The sequence below is a fragment of the Anoplolepis gracilipes genome, chromosome 12, assembly GCF_047496725.1.
Source record: "Anoplolepis gracilipes chromosome 12, ASM4749672v1, whole genome shotgun sequence".
NCBI classification, from domain to species: domain Eukaryota; kingdom Metazoa; phylum Arthropoda; class Insecta; order Hymenoptera; family Formicidae; genus Anoplolepis; species Anoplolepis gracilipes.
Genome location: NC_132981.1, coordinates 5,881,300 through 5,899,541, shown reverse-complemented (window position 1 = coordinate 5,899,541; position 18,242 = coordinate 5,881,300). Strand labels below are relative to the sequence as shown.

General features: G+C 34.5%; 2 protein-coding genes across 5 annotated transcripts in view; one reads left to right on the top strand and one right to left on the bottom strand.

Annotated features, from left to right (window-relative positions):
• Positions 1 to 18,242, top strand: part of Sol1 — a 278,403-nt gene that overhangs the window by 96,677 nt on the left and 163,484 nt on the right. For all 3 annotated transcript variants that reach the window (XM_072903292.1, XM_072903291.1, XM_072903290.1), the window contains exon 4: positions 1,657 to 1,871. In XM_072903292.1, the coding sequence (XP_072759393.1) occupies positions 1,657 to 1,871 (215 nt within the window). The remainder of the gene's footprint in view (positions 1 to 1,656; positions 1,872 to 18,242) is intronic.
• The window catches only part of M (zona pellucida domain-containing protein miniature), a 258,694-nt gene that overhangs the window by 138,390 nt on the left and 102,062 nt on the right, over positions 1 to 18,242 (bottom strand). The gene's annotated exons all lie outside the window — the stretch shown is intronic.

Sequence of the window (18,242 nt, the reverse complement as noted above, 5' to 3'; positions counted from 1 at the left end):
GTAATACTCTGATATTAAACACCAGTGCGCCAATATTATGAAAATTTATTTGACGTCCGATACCCGGTATAATTGAACGAGTATCATGGTTTTATAATATAAGAGTGGCACGATTCCGGAATACAATAGCTAATGAAATTACTTCGATATTCGGTCTCTAACTGAAACAATATTGCTTGAATATGTTAAGTGCAACGTTGATTCGCGTCTCGCTATTAATGCACCGTTCTCTTAGACATCGCGCATCCATCACTCAAGCACAAACACTCTTTAGAAGGGTATGTAATTTCACTCCCGGTGAATGTTCACCCCCTATCTTCATTGGACCAACGGAACTTCCGCGAATCTTGCCACTAGAGACCAGTCGAAGGACCAAACGAGGACCAGCTATTGCGCACCCTAACATCCGTCTATCCCTATCTCATTACCAGACACAGTAGAGGCGCGATGTACAGAAGACCGGTCTTTGCCCTTCGTCCCTTCCCTTGCGTCAGTTAACGACGTCAAACGTTAACCGCCGCAGACACGCTCGTATCTTACGTAGCCGTACGGGAATCGTAAGATCCGAGCGTCGACGGAAATACGTTTGGGAAATTAAGGTGCGAAATTAATATACCAGGCCAGGATGGCGGCGGCCCTCTCGCGGTCGATACGCGCGGTCACCCGCGGCTTTCGTATTCACCCGCAGCTCGTTATTCCCTAGGGCTGCCCCTGGGACATCTTTCTCCGACGATGGCCCGTCGGCTAACGATGACGAATTGCATGTGTGTATTGATAAATTATTCGTTGGCGAAAAATTTTGTTGTGTCCCCCGGGAAGAAACCGTACACATTAAATTAATTCCTTTTATTGCGAGCTTTGGGCGAAAAATATCACGACAAATGTATCGCGCCTCGACTAATTAAGACCTGTCCGAACTGTAGTGACTGTGATAAATAGGTTGCGTAACGGGATCGTTAAGATATCTCGGTGAATTTCGGGTCGAACTTGTAGCGACGTAATTAACGCACTCTCGTCGTCCGCTGCCTGTAAATAATTTCGATTTAATGGCTTCGCGCGCGCCTTGTCGAGTAAAACAGACTCGGTCTCACCGCGAAAATACAAGGCAAAACTTTAAGGGAGTAATTTCGGCATTAATCATGTCGAGCCATCGATAAGCCAATAACCGGTGGAAAAGCAGTTTCGTCCGAGAGGATTGCTACGAATTCTCCAATTAATTTGCGAGCGGCCAATTGTTTTTGCGAGTCGGCACCAGTCGCCGAGCATGAACTTCTCAGCTTTGCCATAAGCCGCGCTAATTTCGGCATTGTATTCGCTTTAAGTCACAGGATCGCAGACGTTCCCGAAGCACGGTGAACTGCGGTAATCTGTGTACAGTGGGACTTGCGAACACCTGTTCCATTTCAGCATACCGTGTGTAATTAGTCAATTAGTTTACTGCGCCCGTATTATGCGAACTATGTAGGATCTCGAGCATATTAGCGTACAAATTTAACGGGGATACCTGAGTTAAACTTTATATCAAATTTGATTGCACTTGTTTATACGACGCGACAAATTCATATCAAATTGTGCCGAGCAGTCCAAAACCACGTACTCCCGAATTAATCATTTCATTTATCGTAAATTGTTCTAGCTAATGATATATCGTTTTAGTTGTTCCAGGGGAGATTACTTGAAGCTATTTTTACACTTGGAAGGCAAGGGCGTTTCCGAGTACACTCCTTGGTCTGGCGTGCTTTGCGGAGAGCTGCGTGACATCCCACAAGTCCTTTATAGCTCAAGATCCAGGCTTATTCTAGAGTTTCACACTGAGAGTTCACCATCTAATGCCACCGGCTTCTCCGGCGTTTTTCGTTTCATCGATAGACGTAAGTTAAAGTGCACGTAAAGTTGATCTTTCAAACTATTAAAAAATTATCAAATCTATATAAAGATAATGACTATTTGTAAGAATATATCACTAAAAAGATTGTGAAAAAATTAATGCATACCTGTAGAAAAAAAACTTCAGTAAAAATTTTTTGCTATCTTAAATGAGGTCTGCTCATTTCGATCGATAGTCAGAAATTGACGTTTTCAGTGAATCAAAAGCGTTTAAGATGAGAAATAAACTGAATTAAGACTCGTGGCATTTTAAACGAAAACCTTTTCGTTTCTCTATCTGAAGTGGAAAACTCGTTTGACTCGAAAGAGAGAGAGAGAGAGAGAGAGAGAGAGAGAGAGAGAGAGAGAGAGAGAGCTCATTCAATCTTTATTTATTGAGCTGCTGCATCGCTATCGAGAAATTTTAGATCTTGTTTTATGAAACTCTTTCGAATTCGTTTCGAATTTAAAGCCGCTTGATCAGAAAATTATTTTCAAGTTATCAGAAGATCGCTGCGAGTGGCCTGATAACGCGTGCCCGTATTCGAATGACGCTAATTAACATTAAACACACACGCACATACAAATGCATACAAACAGACACAAACACAGAAATGAGACAATCAAAGTCGCAAAACAGTTTCCCGTAACTCGTAATAATAAATAATTAATAAAATTTTAATGGATAAATAATCTGTGATTTCGCGAGATTAAGGTCGTTGAAATTTTTTTAGACTCATATGACTGATCTCAAATTTTGCGGATTTTAAGCCAACGGTTCGTTAGTAAGCGTTTCACGCAACATAACTGTCCGACACATGCTTTAAACACATGTTGTCCCGCGAACTTTTTATTTTACTCACGTGTATGCAGTCGGCTTACGTATGCCAGGAATAACAGTGACATAATTCTGCCATAGCGCGGGTGAGAATTCCCTCTACAATTTGGAATCGTACTATTTTTTTGTTCTACACACTGGCTGCGAAATCCCCTTTATGTTCCTGCAACTTTTTCCCGCGTGTGAAAAATTCTGTACTCCGTAATAAAAAAAAATGCCAGATCTCTATTCGTGATATGCCTATGCCAAAATCTGCGCGTATCTGTTTTTATAGTGCCAATCTCTGATCGATTGCAGATTATTATTTCGCAATGTATTGCCATACGACATTTTAACTCGACGCAAAATAATAGCGGACAAGAGTGGCACAAATTAAACAAAAAGTAATAAAATTGGTGAGTGATATACATATAACGGTAGGAAGAAATTCAAAACATATGTAGATACATTCGTGTAGCAAACGATGTACATATCGCATTTTCCCACGGGAAGAAAGAAGTCAAGTTTAGTGCTTCATATTCAAAATACTCTCTTGCTAAAGTTACACGTTTGACAATCTTGTCGAAACAAGCGCGATACTTTATATTTTCTAAATAAATTGTATAAAAGTACTTTCCAAGTATCTCGCCTCTCGCCTCTCGCCTAAGGCTCATACTTTAATCTTTGGTCAATATACAATATCACGCGTATTTTGCCTACAAGCATCTTTCTCCTTCTCCTACCGCTTTCATTAAATTACTTCACCGTCAGGTATATTCGTTATAAAACTCGTAATGACACTCGAAATTGTTTACGGGGCCGTGAAATGGATAGACATCCCGAGTCAAAGTTTCGTACCTTCTTCTCTCTCTCAGCCTGCTTTCCGTAAGGCAAGATTTACGTTAACTCTCGACTCTCTGAAAAACTTTACGAGTTTTAAGTACTTTTCGCGCGTATCAGATGTCTCGAAGGTACGAGCAACCGGAAAATACCCACGGCTAGGTAGGAAACTGCGCAGAGAGATCATGATAGAGCGAATAGTTTCGATGAAATTACTGCAAATATTATTAGGAATTTTATCAAATTATTATCAAAGAACTTGTAAATGGTCAGAGATATATATACAAATATGATACAAATATTCTGTAGTTTTTGAGAAATCAAGTTTTATTTTATCCGAGAGATTTTACCGCGTGCAGCATACGATTCGCCTAGATTCTCGGCAAAAAATTTAATAAGTAATCAAAATTTTCAAATAATCAACGAATTTACATATACCAGGAAATACATTTTCACGGGACTGCAATGATTCGACTGACGTAAGTGAATATATGTATAATAGCTCTGCATCAAAATAAATAAATGATTACATATAACAAAGGATACAAATATTTTTTATTTTATTTTAAAATTTTTATTTTTACCAAGGAGTATTTTATCGTCAGCGAATCGCGCAGATTGTCAGTAAAAAAATTTTAATAAAGCAATCGGAAATTTTGTATCATCAAATTTACTGATCGCACGACGTATTTCTTAATAAAGACATTCATGTTCAACGAATAGCGAAATATGCATTAGTGTAATGCGCTTTAATTGCCGGAAGATATAAAATGGATCCTGATAACGGAATATCGACTTGGAGTTGATATCTCGGCATAGGTCCGGCGCTTTTCGAGTAATTAACCTGGCGTCGCCGGTAGGAGAACTTGAAAATAGTCTAGACTAAATCTCTCACTTTATAATCAATACTACGCAAATAATAGCCGAAGGACTTTCTTACTTGTTATATTTCTTCTCTTCTCTCTCTCTCTCTCTCTCTCTTTCTCTCTTTCTTTCTGTCTTTCATAATTATCAGTATCATAATTATGGCACATTTTATCAATAACGATAAGCGCGTTCAAAGTCAACTTAGAATTTTGTCTGTAACTTTACTAGATAATGACAACGTCTTGAGAGATACCATTATTTTCCTATCATAAGTTTGCGCATCGTTCGGACAGTTATTGACATTGCTCTCTTTATATTTTGTTGTTAAACTTTGAAATACACATTTTTCTTTAATTTTAGATCAAACGATGTGAAAGAAATAATACAATAATTCTTGGAAAATAACACGATGTGCAAAAACTTGCTCATTAACCTCGTCTCGTGTTAAATTTTCGATAATTATCTAGGGAAAACAGGAATATCCTTATTAATCTCTAAAGAAGCACGAGAGTAGAATATTTTTAGCAATCGCGACGAGAGACGCGAGACGCCTTCGCAATTTTCTCATTAATTGGCGGATTTGGGCGAGATTGAAGCCATCGGTGAAGAAGCGTAATAAATGACTTAGCCTGCGACGATGATGTAACCGTGTTATCAATTTCACTATATATTGCGATATTTTTAAAGAATTTACATTTTAAAGAATTTATACAGAAACATTAAAAAATTGCTATTATATACCTTAAGTTGAAAAAAAACGTATTACAGTAAAAAAACATATTACAGTAATATAGAAAAAATGATAGCACGTGATATGACTACAAAAATATCAAAGAATTGAAATTTTATACTTTTAGAATATCTTACAGAGCATATTTTCGTAAAAATGTTTTATAATTGGACACTAATTTAACAAAATTCATTTAAAGTTATTACTATATTTGATTTTTTTAATACAAATTATCCTGCATTAATCATGACGTTATAAATAACTATTGATATGCGTCTTTCCACAATTATAACGTTCTTTATCAATCAATACTGCAACATAACATTGAAAACAAATGGATCTTTTTTCAGTTTTATTATTGTGTCTTCGATGTTGATCCAATGCATGTTACACTGCAAAGATTATTGTTTGAAAATTCAAAAGTTTTATGCACTATACATATAAACTGCAACACCAGTAACGTTTCCATGCAGCTTTTTTTTATTTCTTTGTATAATAAAAATTACGCGGTAATAATTACGCTTAAAGTTAATATATTTAATCTATTTGATTTTTATATCACGTCGAATATCTGTACTTAAGATACGTATAACTTTTACAAGATTTATTAATTTGTGAAAAAATCCATCTCATTACTCGGTGGAGAATGATGACGAGGAAATAAAAATGTGTAACCGACAACTACAAAGAAGACACTAAAAACAGTTTGAACGTGAGACGTGCCGGGGAAAAAGAGGCATGCCTTTTGCCGATAGCATCATTTTTCCCGCTTATACGCCAACGACGTGTTCGCCGGATGATGGATCGAACAAAATGGATTCGTGACGTTTCCCAGGTAGTAGGGATGACGCAAGTGTATTTTTCTTATGTGTGCGATATGTCAAGAGCATTATATTCCATTTATTTAGTCACAAACATCGACAAACTATATAAAATCTATAACTATAGAATATTGAATTTTCAATAATTAAATGGCTCGTTCTGACAATTATATGTTGCATTGAATTGTGTGTACGCTTATTTGATATACGTATATTATAAGTTCAGGACACGATATATAAACTGTTTAGATAGTATCGATCGCAGTAAGCTAATATCGCGAAATATTAAATTGCGCGACTGCTTCAGAAACATAACGTATAAATACATAAGAGAATCACAGAAAATGCATTTTCTCAACAACAATTAGAATTTCTCACGAGTATTAATTATTTTCTACACTGCTCTTAAGTGTTCTTTCGCATGCGCATTTCTTGTAGGTATTTGCTATTAAACCACGTTGGACTTCTCTTTTAAAAAGAAAAGTGAAGTGGAGAACTTTGCCCTTTTCGCGCGTGAAAAAGTGACGCGTTGTTTTTTATTTCTTTCTTTTTCTTCTCCCCGCAAATTGGAACCTTTGATTAATTTTGTTCGATCCTTAAATACGCTTTTTCCGTTTGCGCGTTTTCCTCCTTCTCTTCTCCGAATCTTGACGAACTATTCGAAGTTTAATTCGGTGTGTTCTAGGATAAGACTGTGTGAGACTGACTTCACATACACATACATTCACACATGCATACAGTAACCTATCTTTCGTAGGAGGAGGGAGAAGGAGGACTGTACGAGTACTGGACGTCTGATATCGTCTTGCTATCTGATGTCACATTGCGGTCTGCGAAATAAATGCGGTTTCCGCGGAACAACAGAAATAAAGATTAAGAAGAGTAACCTTTCATCTCTCACAAAATCTAAGACAGAGAAAATTGATAAAACACATACAGTCGACATCATATTAATTTCATTGTTTTTACCTTCGGTGAAGCTTTCTTTGGACCGAAATCGTGGAGCGCGCGATATGTTCTTCACGCGAAATTGCACATTTGATGATGTCGCGCACGCCGTAATGTCACGTTGCAGATTGCAAGAACATTCTGTTCTGTTGCTGTAGAAAACCGAGCGTTAGATGCAAGAAAAGCGAGAAACATTATTCTAGAGACGAATGGATTCCTCTGCTTTTAACATCGAATAATTCCGTTTTCGATAACATTCAAAATCGAAGTATTTACGTTGCAACAAAAAATTGCATGGAACTATACGTTTGTAATAACATCTTACATGAATCGAAAATTCAAAGATGTTTTTTTCAACAAATCTTCTATTAAATATTCATCGTATTCGCGTTATCTATCACGTAAGATTAATCTGTTGAAGAGAGGCACTTGTCATATCGCACGTGGTCAAAATTAACGACGTGATTTTCCGATGCACTGTATGCTTAATGCTTGCTGTAAATCTCCCGACACACTGATTTATTTCAAATTTTTGCGTTATCGGGAAAAGAGCCGCGCATACGTTTGAATTATGAAATAGCTCCATTGGGAATCCAATTCCAATTACGAATCTAGTAGCGAATCAAACTCTCTTGCTTTCTCCCTCTCATACGTCACGTTGATCCCGAAAACAAGATCAAAAATGTTCAAAATATTTCAATGTTTAATTTTTTAATGTTTTTTTTCTCTATCGTTGCATTTTTCATTATTATGCAGACTCATATTCCATATTGCATCAAAGGATATTGGGTATGGAGTATGGGGTATGGGAGTATGAGAGTATCGATGCAGTTTCGATTAAATGTACAGAGTTATGAGACCAAGTACATAAAAAATAGCTCAACTACGCAATAAAAGTTTAAAAAAATATTTATTAATTAAAATTCATATGTAACGAAAGTTTGAAAAATACTAAAGTTTCTTAGAAAAAAATAAAAATATTGAATAATAAAAATAATAATACTTCACAAAATTACGAGATTTTTTCTGTTTCTATACTTTTATTTGCATGAAAGGACAACGCGCTTTTTAAACGACCGCGTCACATCAAAACGCTTTCTCTTAATTAATAAAAATTACGCCAAAACAGCGAATTAGCATCCCTATAAAAATGACGTGCCAATATAACGGCACGATGATCAATTTCCAATTTCCATACAACGCGCTTTTATGTCCCGCGTATGCACATATCGAGCTTCCATAGATGAGATGACATAGCCCGACAGATCTTATCTGAATATTTTATAGAACGAAGGTGACGGGCGTAGCCCAGTGTCGATGCATAAAATTCCATGTCACATCCTCGGACATTCGTAGATAGAGAACGGACGACGTAGATGGAAATAAAAAAGACAAGAAGGAAGGAACGTATTCCCGGTGACGTTGTTACATCTTGGCGTGTCGTTTGAGAGTTAAGAAACTTCTCTTTTGAATAGCTGGAACCTGACAAAGAAAGGTTCCTGAGTCGGAAATTCAGAAAAATTATGAAGCTATGAAAATATATGTTCTCGGTATATAAATTATTTTTGTTCGCTGCCTAAATTTGTTTTAAGAAAATAAAATATTCCCGGAAACTGTGGTATTGTTTCCTGTTTATTATTCTCGAACACGCGTGAAAAAAATATAAATAAATTTTATACATAAAAATTGTATAATCTCATTAATCTACAATATAGCTGTAAATTATTTAAACAATCATAAATTATTTAAAGAATTAATTGTTTTATATTAGAATTAGTTTTTTACGGAAATTTTTATTTATAAAATTCTTTTATTTTACTTTTCGTTTTTGCGAATAATATAAAATAAAAATGACGATTAGGTCAATTTTAAGGACTTATTTTAAATTCAGACAATTAAAAATTAATGTATAATATTTCTAAAGATCCTTACATATTTTTCATAGTTAGATACTAATATTTTTAATTTTTGGGTTATATATAGACATCTTGTGAGAGAATCATATTCCGAGAATTTTGATTGACAGATTGCATTGCTCGCTACAATCGTGCGATATTTTTCATAATCATGGTTATTTCAACAATGTAATATTGATGGTACGTGTATTTAATTATATAAATTACATAATTGTATCATATTAAATATTTCAACAGAAAATTATATATAACAAGGGCTTTTAACAACCCTGTACTTTAACCTGCGACAGAAGTTGAATGAAGTTATGAGCTTATGGATTCAACCTTGCCACTTTAAAAGGCTTAGGTTCATGAATAAGGCAGTACAGAGAGAAAGAGAGAGAGATAAAGAGAGAGAGAGGGGGGGGGGAAAGACTTGGTGTAGTATTCTATTGACGGTCGAGTACAAAGGGATCAATAACCTGCATTCATTTTCACTGCAACGAACCTAAGACGATGCACATTGGTATTTTACATTGGCGTCTTACAGCCAGCTTGTTTTCGACGTAATTCTGTTTGATCTCATCCTTGCGCACCGTCTTCTTGATTTCTTTATGGGTATTCGCGAAATCTTCCATGAATCCGAAATCCCTGCATGAACGAACACATAAAGTACACGCAAGTTAAGCCAAGAAAGCTACACACATACACACATACAAGAAGAGAATACTGCGCTTTCATGGCGCAACCGTGATGTTGTGTGTAACCGTGAGAGTGGTGAAATCTCGAGATTCATCATTCAAGTTTCCTGCGAGGAAGACTACGAAATATGTTATTCACCGCAATGGAATTGATTCACTGTTCACGCGAGATTACATGGCCCTCCGTGCGTTTATTTTTCACGCCGCGCTCCTCTTATAAGCATTCTAAATACTTTGCTAGACGCTTAACGCGGATAGTGAGCACCCGGCATACTCAAATGCTCCCCTCGTTGAGTAATTTCTCGCCAAACGACTCTTTCTACTTACGCAAAGTGCGCGACGAACGTTACCACCGTTGGTGGGAGGAGAAATCTCGGTTCTTAAAGAAGTAATACAGATAATGGCGATATACAGGATGTTTCCCGGAGTTGCGAGACTCGCGGATCTTGCGCGATGCAAGTACGATAGTTACACGTAAAAAAAAAAAAAGAAAAAAAAAGAGAGAAGGAAAGAGAAAGACGAAGAATCGCTTCTTAAGATTCTTTATTTTTTTCGGAAAACACAGATAGAGACAACTGCTGTCGCTCACGGAGCAAAAGAGCGCTGTCAGATAAAAAGGTAAACAAGCGCGCGGTTCGCGGAACAGTGCACAGCTTGAGATGCACTCTTGTAAACAACCCTCGCGCACCCCATCCCGGTAGTAACAGGTTAAATTCAAGAGTACTTTGCCCCTATACTCCTTACAACTTTCTTACTACACGAACGCAAACTTAGACATATTGACAATACTGAGATTCCTATTTTACTCCGCTCATTTTGAATTATATCATGTATTATGCTTTAGATAAGTCGAAAATGAATGGTGTTCATCGACTTACTGTTTGAAGTTTAATTGCTAACATTTGTTGGAGTTAAATTTATCATTCCAGGTTGTAGATGTAATACGGAGTAAGTTAGACATTTCTCAATATGCTAATACAAAAATAATAACTCTACTTTAATGGATTTGTTTTTCTTTTCGCGTTTCACAAATTTTTACATAAATTTTACAACAATATTTGCTTTTCAATCTTTATATATAGTTCACATAAATAGTAAAGAGATTATAAAATATAAATTAAGTTAAGAGTAAATTTAATATTCATAAAAGCTGTTCACTTTTCATTACATTCAGGAAGATTGATATTTAGGGGGAAAATTTTGACACATTTTTGTGATGATGAAATGAAGTTAATTTCTATGTATATTAAATATATGTATATAATATATGAATATATAATATAAATCGTATAAAAATCGAATAAATAAAGCCATCTCTCTAAGCACATTTTTGTTCAGTTCTTCCGCATTCATTAAATTTTTTGTCCCGGTCTATTGATCGTAACATTGCAGCATGTTTTTAATTCATACAATTCGTTATAATACAAATATCTCGCAGATAGTATCGAGATGTTTCAATTGTTATATATTGTGGCATGGAGTACAATAATATCGTTATACCAGCTAGCTCTCGTGTTAAAACCAGGAGAGAAAAAAGTCATCTCCCCTTTCTTTCTTCTAGCTCGACGTGATAAAGCTGACAATTCTTATAAACCATGCTTAAGTAATCCTATTTTATCGAGCTAATAAAGCAGCCTACGTAAAGAAGATCTCAAGTGCATATAATGTAGCTGTAAAAAGAAGCCACAGGGTGCTTGTCCGGATGATGAGGGGCGCGTACTACCTTCTTCGTTCGCTTCTATGTCACGTGTATAATAGCATCGCCAATCCTGCCTTACACTGCTACTCACGCGAATACTTCTTCCTTCGCAATGATGTTGCGCGATCCTCTTATGTATTAAATACGCGTGCCATTCATATTTATATCTTAGGCGCGCTTCACGCTTGCCGTTTCTCTCATTGTCAGAATACCGCTCGTATTGCAATTAGAAGCAAAGCTAGCTTACATCCGCAGATGATTAGCGATGTGGAGCTTGCTCGTTAAAAGTCCGCGTTGTACGTTAAAACCCGCGACGAACATGGTATATCGCGACGATATGAATCCACTTATTAGATACATTATATTTTTAACGAGCAAGCTCCGTACCGTTAATTGTCTGGATATATAAGCTGGCTTTGCTTCTAATTGTGATACGAGATATTCTAATAATTAAGGAACAGCGGGCAAGAAATGTGTCTGAGATAAATATAAATGGTATATTGTATATATAAAAGAATCGGTGATGCTATGAACTAATTTGAAATATCGCGTTATGTACTTTTTAATTATGCCGAATGATTCGGAATGCAAAACATTGCTACATTGTAATAGGATTAAAGTAACGTAAAAGTGAATTAAAATTTGCCTAATATATAAACGAAACAGGAGAAAGAGAAAGACAGAGGGAGATATTCTTGAAAATAAAGTAACGAAAAGCCGATGGCAGCGGGGTGTCAAGAGATTGTAGAATTATCTTCACTGTATCTTGTTATATCTCGGATAGTAAAAATAAAAAAGAAATGCTTTTATTGATCGTCCCGCACAGGTACACAATATCTGATATTCGAACGACGACTCCTCCACAATAGAATTACAAAGAAAGCGGGAGACTCGATCTCTTTCTATCAGGAAGTAGCCGTTCTAAAGGAAAAGAAATTTCTCCAAACGGAAGTTACTGACAAGCGAATAGATACTCCGTTATCAGTTTGAGGATGACTTGCTTTCAACTTTCATCAATTTTTCGTTTTAGCAAAGTCAATAAATGTAGAGACTCGAGACATTCAAGAGACACATGGATACAGATTTTCCATTATATATTTCGATATTACTTCAACAGTTTTATTTATAGAGAAAGGGCACGCAAAAATTCAACCAAGAGACATACAAATATAATTGCGAAATTTAATTACGCTTTTATATATAATGTTAGAATTGTACGCTAATTAAAGTAAGCATTTATTAAAGAGTTGTAAAAATATAGCGAATCGAAATATGGAATACTTTTTAATATTATGTATAAAAATATATTTTTAAACAAATTATCAAATTATCTATAAATTATTTAAAATAAAAATAAGTATTTTTATATTTATCATTATTACAGCGACTATTATCGAATTTCTATCTTTTTCAAGTTATAAAAAGATAGAATAAAATTTTTTATAAAAAATCAATTTCTAAGTTCAGATATATTCGGTTTCGCAGAACTTTTTTTTGTAAATCCTCTCCGTGAATTAATAAATGTAAAAATGCAAAAGTGTTTATTTTTTTTGTTTAGAGAATTTATCGAGGTTGAATTTTGGCCATGATGACGTAAATGCACACAATTATATATGCAATATTTTTTTATTATTCTCCTATTTTAATATCTTTTGCAATTATATTATTTTAATTTTATTATTAAAAATATATTTTTTTAATCAAAAAAAGGATTTTTATTTGTTCAAATAAACACGATGTTAAAATGTATCTTATTTTTTTAGTCCTATAATTTCTTGAGTTAATAGTGTAAATAGATACATAATGTTGTATGATAAAAATTAACGGGCTAAATATCGGGATAAAAGTGATAATTAAAATAAGTACCGACACATAAAATATGAATAATAATATGTGACGCATTTCAATAAATAAGAAATAAATATTCAACGATATGGAATTATTATATATGTTACTCGCGCGAAATCTCCATAGAGATAAACGTTTGTCGCGGGCGACAGCGAGAAGAGACGTTTCGCGGCGGAATATCGATGACAACGAGAAGAGATAGCATTTTCCGATCAATCTGCCCTTTCCTTCGTCACCATTCCATCCGTCGATTCAACCCGTTTGAACGCAGAGAACGATTGAATCTTGAAAGATTTCTCTTATCAACCGGAACAAGAGCACAGAAACGTTATCTCGCTTATACGTCAACATGCGCGCATCACCTTGCGTTTTGCGGAAAATTATGAGCGAAGAATGCAATGTAAAATCCCTGATCTTTTTTATTCGCGCTTTGTCAACGATTATCGCGTCCGACAAGAGGAAGGGTCTCGCCATTAAATTTTCATATATATATGTATTTCTCCTCGTTATATCAGGAGAATAAAAATGAATACTTTCGTCTCAGACTCACTTTTCCCGCTTCAAACGAAAAAGGTACGCGGTCTTGATGCCTGACTTCTCAGCACCTCGAGCGGAAAGAAGCCAAAGTAATCGATACGCGGATGCCGCGTTTTATGTCTCTAAGCGGATTGCATTCGGATTTTCGATATTCACGGAAAAAGGCCTCCTTTCTGCTAGTAAGTCGCTACGGCTTTAAAGTCGACGCGGATCGCGATTTAAATTATAGGAGATGCAATATAATTTTTTATTGCAAATATATGTTTCCTATTATGTTCATTATAATATTTTATCTTCTCAGAGAGTTTCAAAAATTTGCAGCATTTTTGAATTTTGTGTTTTATGTTTCGCGAATTCATTTAGCTCTAGAATGATAAGACCACGCGAGAAAACGAGGGTTGCTGCACAACTCGAGGCAGAGATTGTTCTGTAACTTCAATGTTTATCATTGTCGCTGTGAATGCGACGCAACTTCGTCTCCAGTCGCACTTGTTAAGTGACAAAAGGCTGAAAATTTAGAATTTTGTCGGCACAACCGATCTTTCTGCGTTACTCGTGGAAATGTGCAGCCGGAGGAGAAGGACCTTGCGAGTATTCTCCGAGATGAACGTGCTCTTTTAAATTTGTCACAGATGTTCATTTTCGAGACATAATAACGTAAGATACAAAGGCGCATGTATTTTTCTAATATATGTACATATTTCTCTTTTTGAAGAGAGAGAGAGAGAGAGAGAGAAACATTTTTTCTGAGTCTTTGTAAATATGTCTACATCTCAATGAAATGCCGTCGGTCTATTTTTCCTCTTTTTTCTTCTTTCTCAAATATGTAATTGTTATCTTAATTCTCCGCGATCGGATCAGGATTACAGATTTAAACTGCAAAAACGCAACAGAATATCCACTATATACATACGTATATATATATGTATCTCTCCCTTATAATCGGATTACCGTTACAGTGAGCTTTCGGTCATTGAAAGAAAACGGTCTATCTACTTTTATCAGTATTGGCTCTGGTGAAAGGAATAGAAATCAAGTTCTTAACGTTATTAAATTTTAAATTACAAATCCGTTACGTCCGATGCACGCCTCTATGCGATCTCGTATCCCATCCACTCTTATTTAATTAAACAGAGTGTAAGGCCAGTTTTGTGAATACTGAGAATATATTTCGTGACGCTTTCAGATTATAAGAGAGCTAATTTTTTTTAATTTATAATAAGGCTGTCTTTATAGGATAGGTATTTTTTTGTATAAACACATGAAATGATAAAAAAATATAATCTCTATTTATATTAAATACCCACAGTAGTCTGAGCTTTTCTGCGACTTATCTGTCAATTCTCTGGCTTATCTATCAATTATTAAATTCCTGACAAAAACATGTAGCTTTTAAGATGCCACTTAAAGTCATAGAAATTTCCGTTAATCAAAGTAATATCGAGATACGATAAAGAAAACATTTCGGTTCTCTAATCAGATCGCGATGAAATCACAGACATAACAAGTAAAGCGACTAAATACCTCTGCAATGTGGCATCTTGATAAGAATAAAAGTCGAATTATATATATATATACGTCGTTTCGATAATCAATGAACACGCTCGTTCGCGGAATAAGAGCAGCATGTAATTTCTTCCCCACATTTACAAAGGAAAAGCTTGCAATTTCTCTTACGCATGTTGCATGTCGTAGCCTTCAATTTACACCGCAAAAGGAATACGATGCGTTGTAACGCTTATAACGTTATTTCTCTTTAAAAAAAAAGTACGGTATATGACACGAGCGAAAAATAAAACGAGCAACGAGCTATAATGGGACACAACGACGACGAATGAAAGAAACACACGTGGATCACACATTAAGCTGACGTATAGCGGAATGTAAGTGTCGCACATTGTGAGTAGAGATACGAATTTTTCGCATTTTTTTTCCGCATGCCGCGCCAAGTTCCGCACACTTTTGTCTCCAGGGATTTCAAGTTTCATTTTATTATTGTGAACACAGTTATTCGAACTTACTTCGAAACACATACACACAGCGGAGGTGTGTCCACATGTCGCATGCGGATATACTCAACATTTTATGTAAAATCGCACGTTTTTTTTTAAGCGGGATTCGCGACGTGTGAACTCTCTCTCTCTTTCTTTCGTGATTATTTTCAAATTATATAGCGGACGTGCGAACTTTACAATATTACACTTTATACTCAAAATGATATATCTTGGCAATATACTGGGATGGGTAGATTCTAACGTCCTTAATCCATAGCTGCTGCTTACAAGCACCGTATCTGGATGAAAAAATCGTGATGAAAAAGCTTCTTATAAATATACATGTGGTATAAATAAAAAATTCCGCATAATTAAATTTATGTATCATTAATATTTATTGCGCTCTTAGAGAACATTCATGAAAAAAAGCTCTCTCTCTTCACTGACTAGAAACGTAATATTTAATAGCATAAATAAAAAAATGTGACACAAATAAAAAAAAATATATACACGAAAAATATTAAATTAATTAATTTAATCAACATAAATTAATATCATTTATAATAAATGTTAATTAAAAAAAAGTGATATGATAAGGTTAATAATAAAGTGATAATTTTATTTGTGCGTAATTATTAAATATTTTTTTTTCTCACTTCGATAATTTTAATAGAATTCTCATATTTAATTCATCGTCTATCAATTTATTACCTTCGATTTAATTTCCATATTGTATTACATTAAATAGTAATAACAAATACCCGAACGCGCGCGTGTTTAATGATGCGTAACAATCGATAATTGTCAAAGCGTGAATGTCGGGATGGAATCGATAAATTTATGATGCAGGTAGATGCAGGTAGTACCAAAATCGATAAATCGCGCGCATGACATTTATCAAAGAAACATGTTAATGTGCTGAAACTTAAAGAGAAATTATGAATTAGCTACGTCAAAAGTTAATACATCTATGTAATCCATTTTGAGATTCATGAATTTGACATAACGCAAAAACACTTTTAGCTTTTTAATCTTTTGAAATGTAATTAAAATTAATTTGTCAGTTAAGTAAAGATTTGACCTGTAGAATTAAAATGTTTGTTTTCATGAATTTTTGTGCAGTGCAACCACTATTAAAAAAGGTAATTAAGATTAGTTATGTAAAATAATATTTAATTAAGTTAGTTAAAATAAAAGATAATATTTACGATTTTGAGATTTAATATTACATCTACAGGATAAATCTTTAATTCATAAATTAATTATTAATTATGTATTTTAAAAGGCTAAAAGTATTTTTGCGTAATTTCAAATTCACGAATCTCGAAATGTATTAGATTTATTAACTTTTGACGTAGCTGATTCGTCCAGCTGATTCGTTCTTCCTCAATGAACAATCTTTGTACAAAGAAGTTGGAGAGAAATCTTGTTCTTCGATTCTGATTCCATTTCCCGCAGAGTAAATTGCCGCAGGTCTTTCCACGCAGTAAACCCGAGCAAATAATACCAACAAGCTACCGCGTGTAGTTTACGAGGCAATAATTAAGCAGAGTTATAGCTGGTCATGGTTAGACAAATTCGCACGGTTGATATTTGCACGACTCATTTTCGGTTTATTGTTTCCGGCGAATGGAACGTGGCATATTATTCCAGCAACCAAAGAGAAAAGTTCTGCAACATTTTTTATCGTCAAAGATTCGTAAACTCGCATGTGCGATGCTGAACACGGCACGGATGTTTACAAAAGCAGCATAACATTAAATATATAAAACTGGAAGTTGTGTGAATATATTAAGTCCGCGCGTGGTTTAAAACTCGTAAAATCTCTTTGAATCAAATTTTTAGTTCTATTTTCAAACTTAATTTCTCATGTTTTATGAATTCTACAGAATTTCGATAGGTTTAATTTATGGAAATTAAACTTACTTTTTGTACCTCAAGTAAACAGTAAGTGAACAGTTTTCCATCTAGAGGTTTAAGAAAGAGGAAAAATTATAAAGTAAATAATTTTAAAAGAGAATAATACATTTATAATATTAAAAAAGATGTTAGATTAAAAATAAGAGAAGAATCTTAATTCGAATAGGTATATGGATTTTTAGCAAAACAAAAAATTCTACACACAAAGAAAATAATAATTTAATATATTATTTTATTTTTATATTATAATATTATTATTTTGAGAAATTTCTAATTAAAGTTGCAAAATGAATTACTTTGATATATTTTATCATGTTATATAGCTACGATATGTATGATGTGTTGGAGAAATTTTGTTGCAAAGTTAATTACATTGTTAGAACCTTCAGCTTTTAAGAGGAACTTGTTATTTTGATTATATGATTAATAAAATATTTATAATTAAATACGCGAAAAGATTGCGAATTACATCATTGAAACTTTACCAAAAGGCAACTTTAATTGCATCAAAGTTGCGATGATATGATTGAGAAATCCAGGAATACTATTTAGCAGAAAGAAATTACGATAAATAATACTCTCTTTCTTGTATTCACAAAATGGTTATTTCTCTTTGTTGAACTTATTATTATGAAAAATCTTCGGCCTGTTTGCAAAAGCCAAAAAAATGCTTCTTCCGACACTTTAAGCGGAATATAAATTGGCGGGGAAAATGAGAAGCAAAAGACGCGGCATGGATAGGAAAGATGGAAAGGGGAA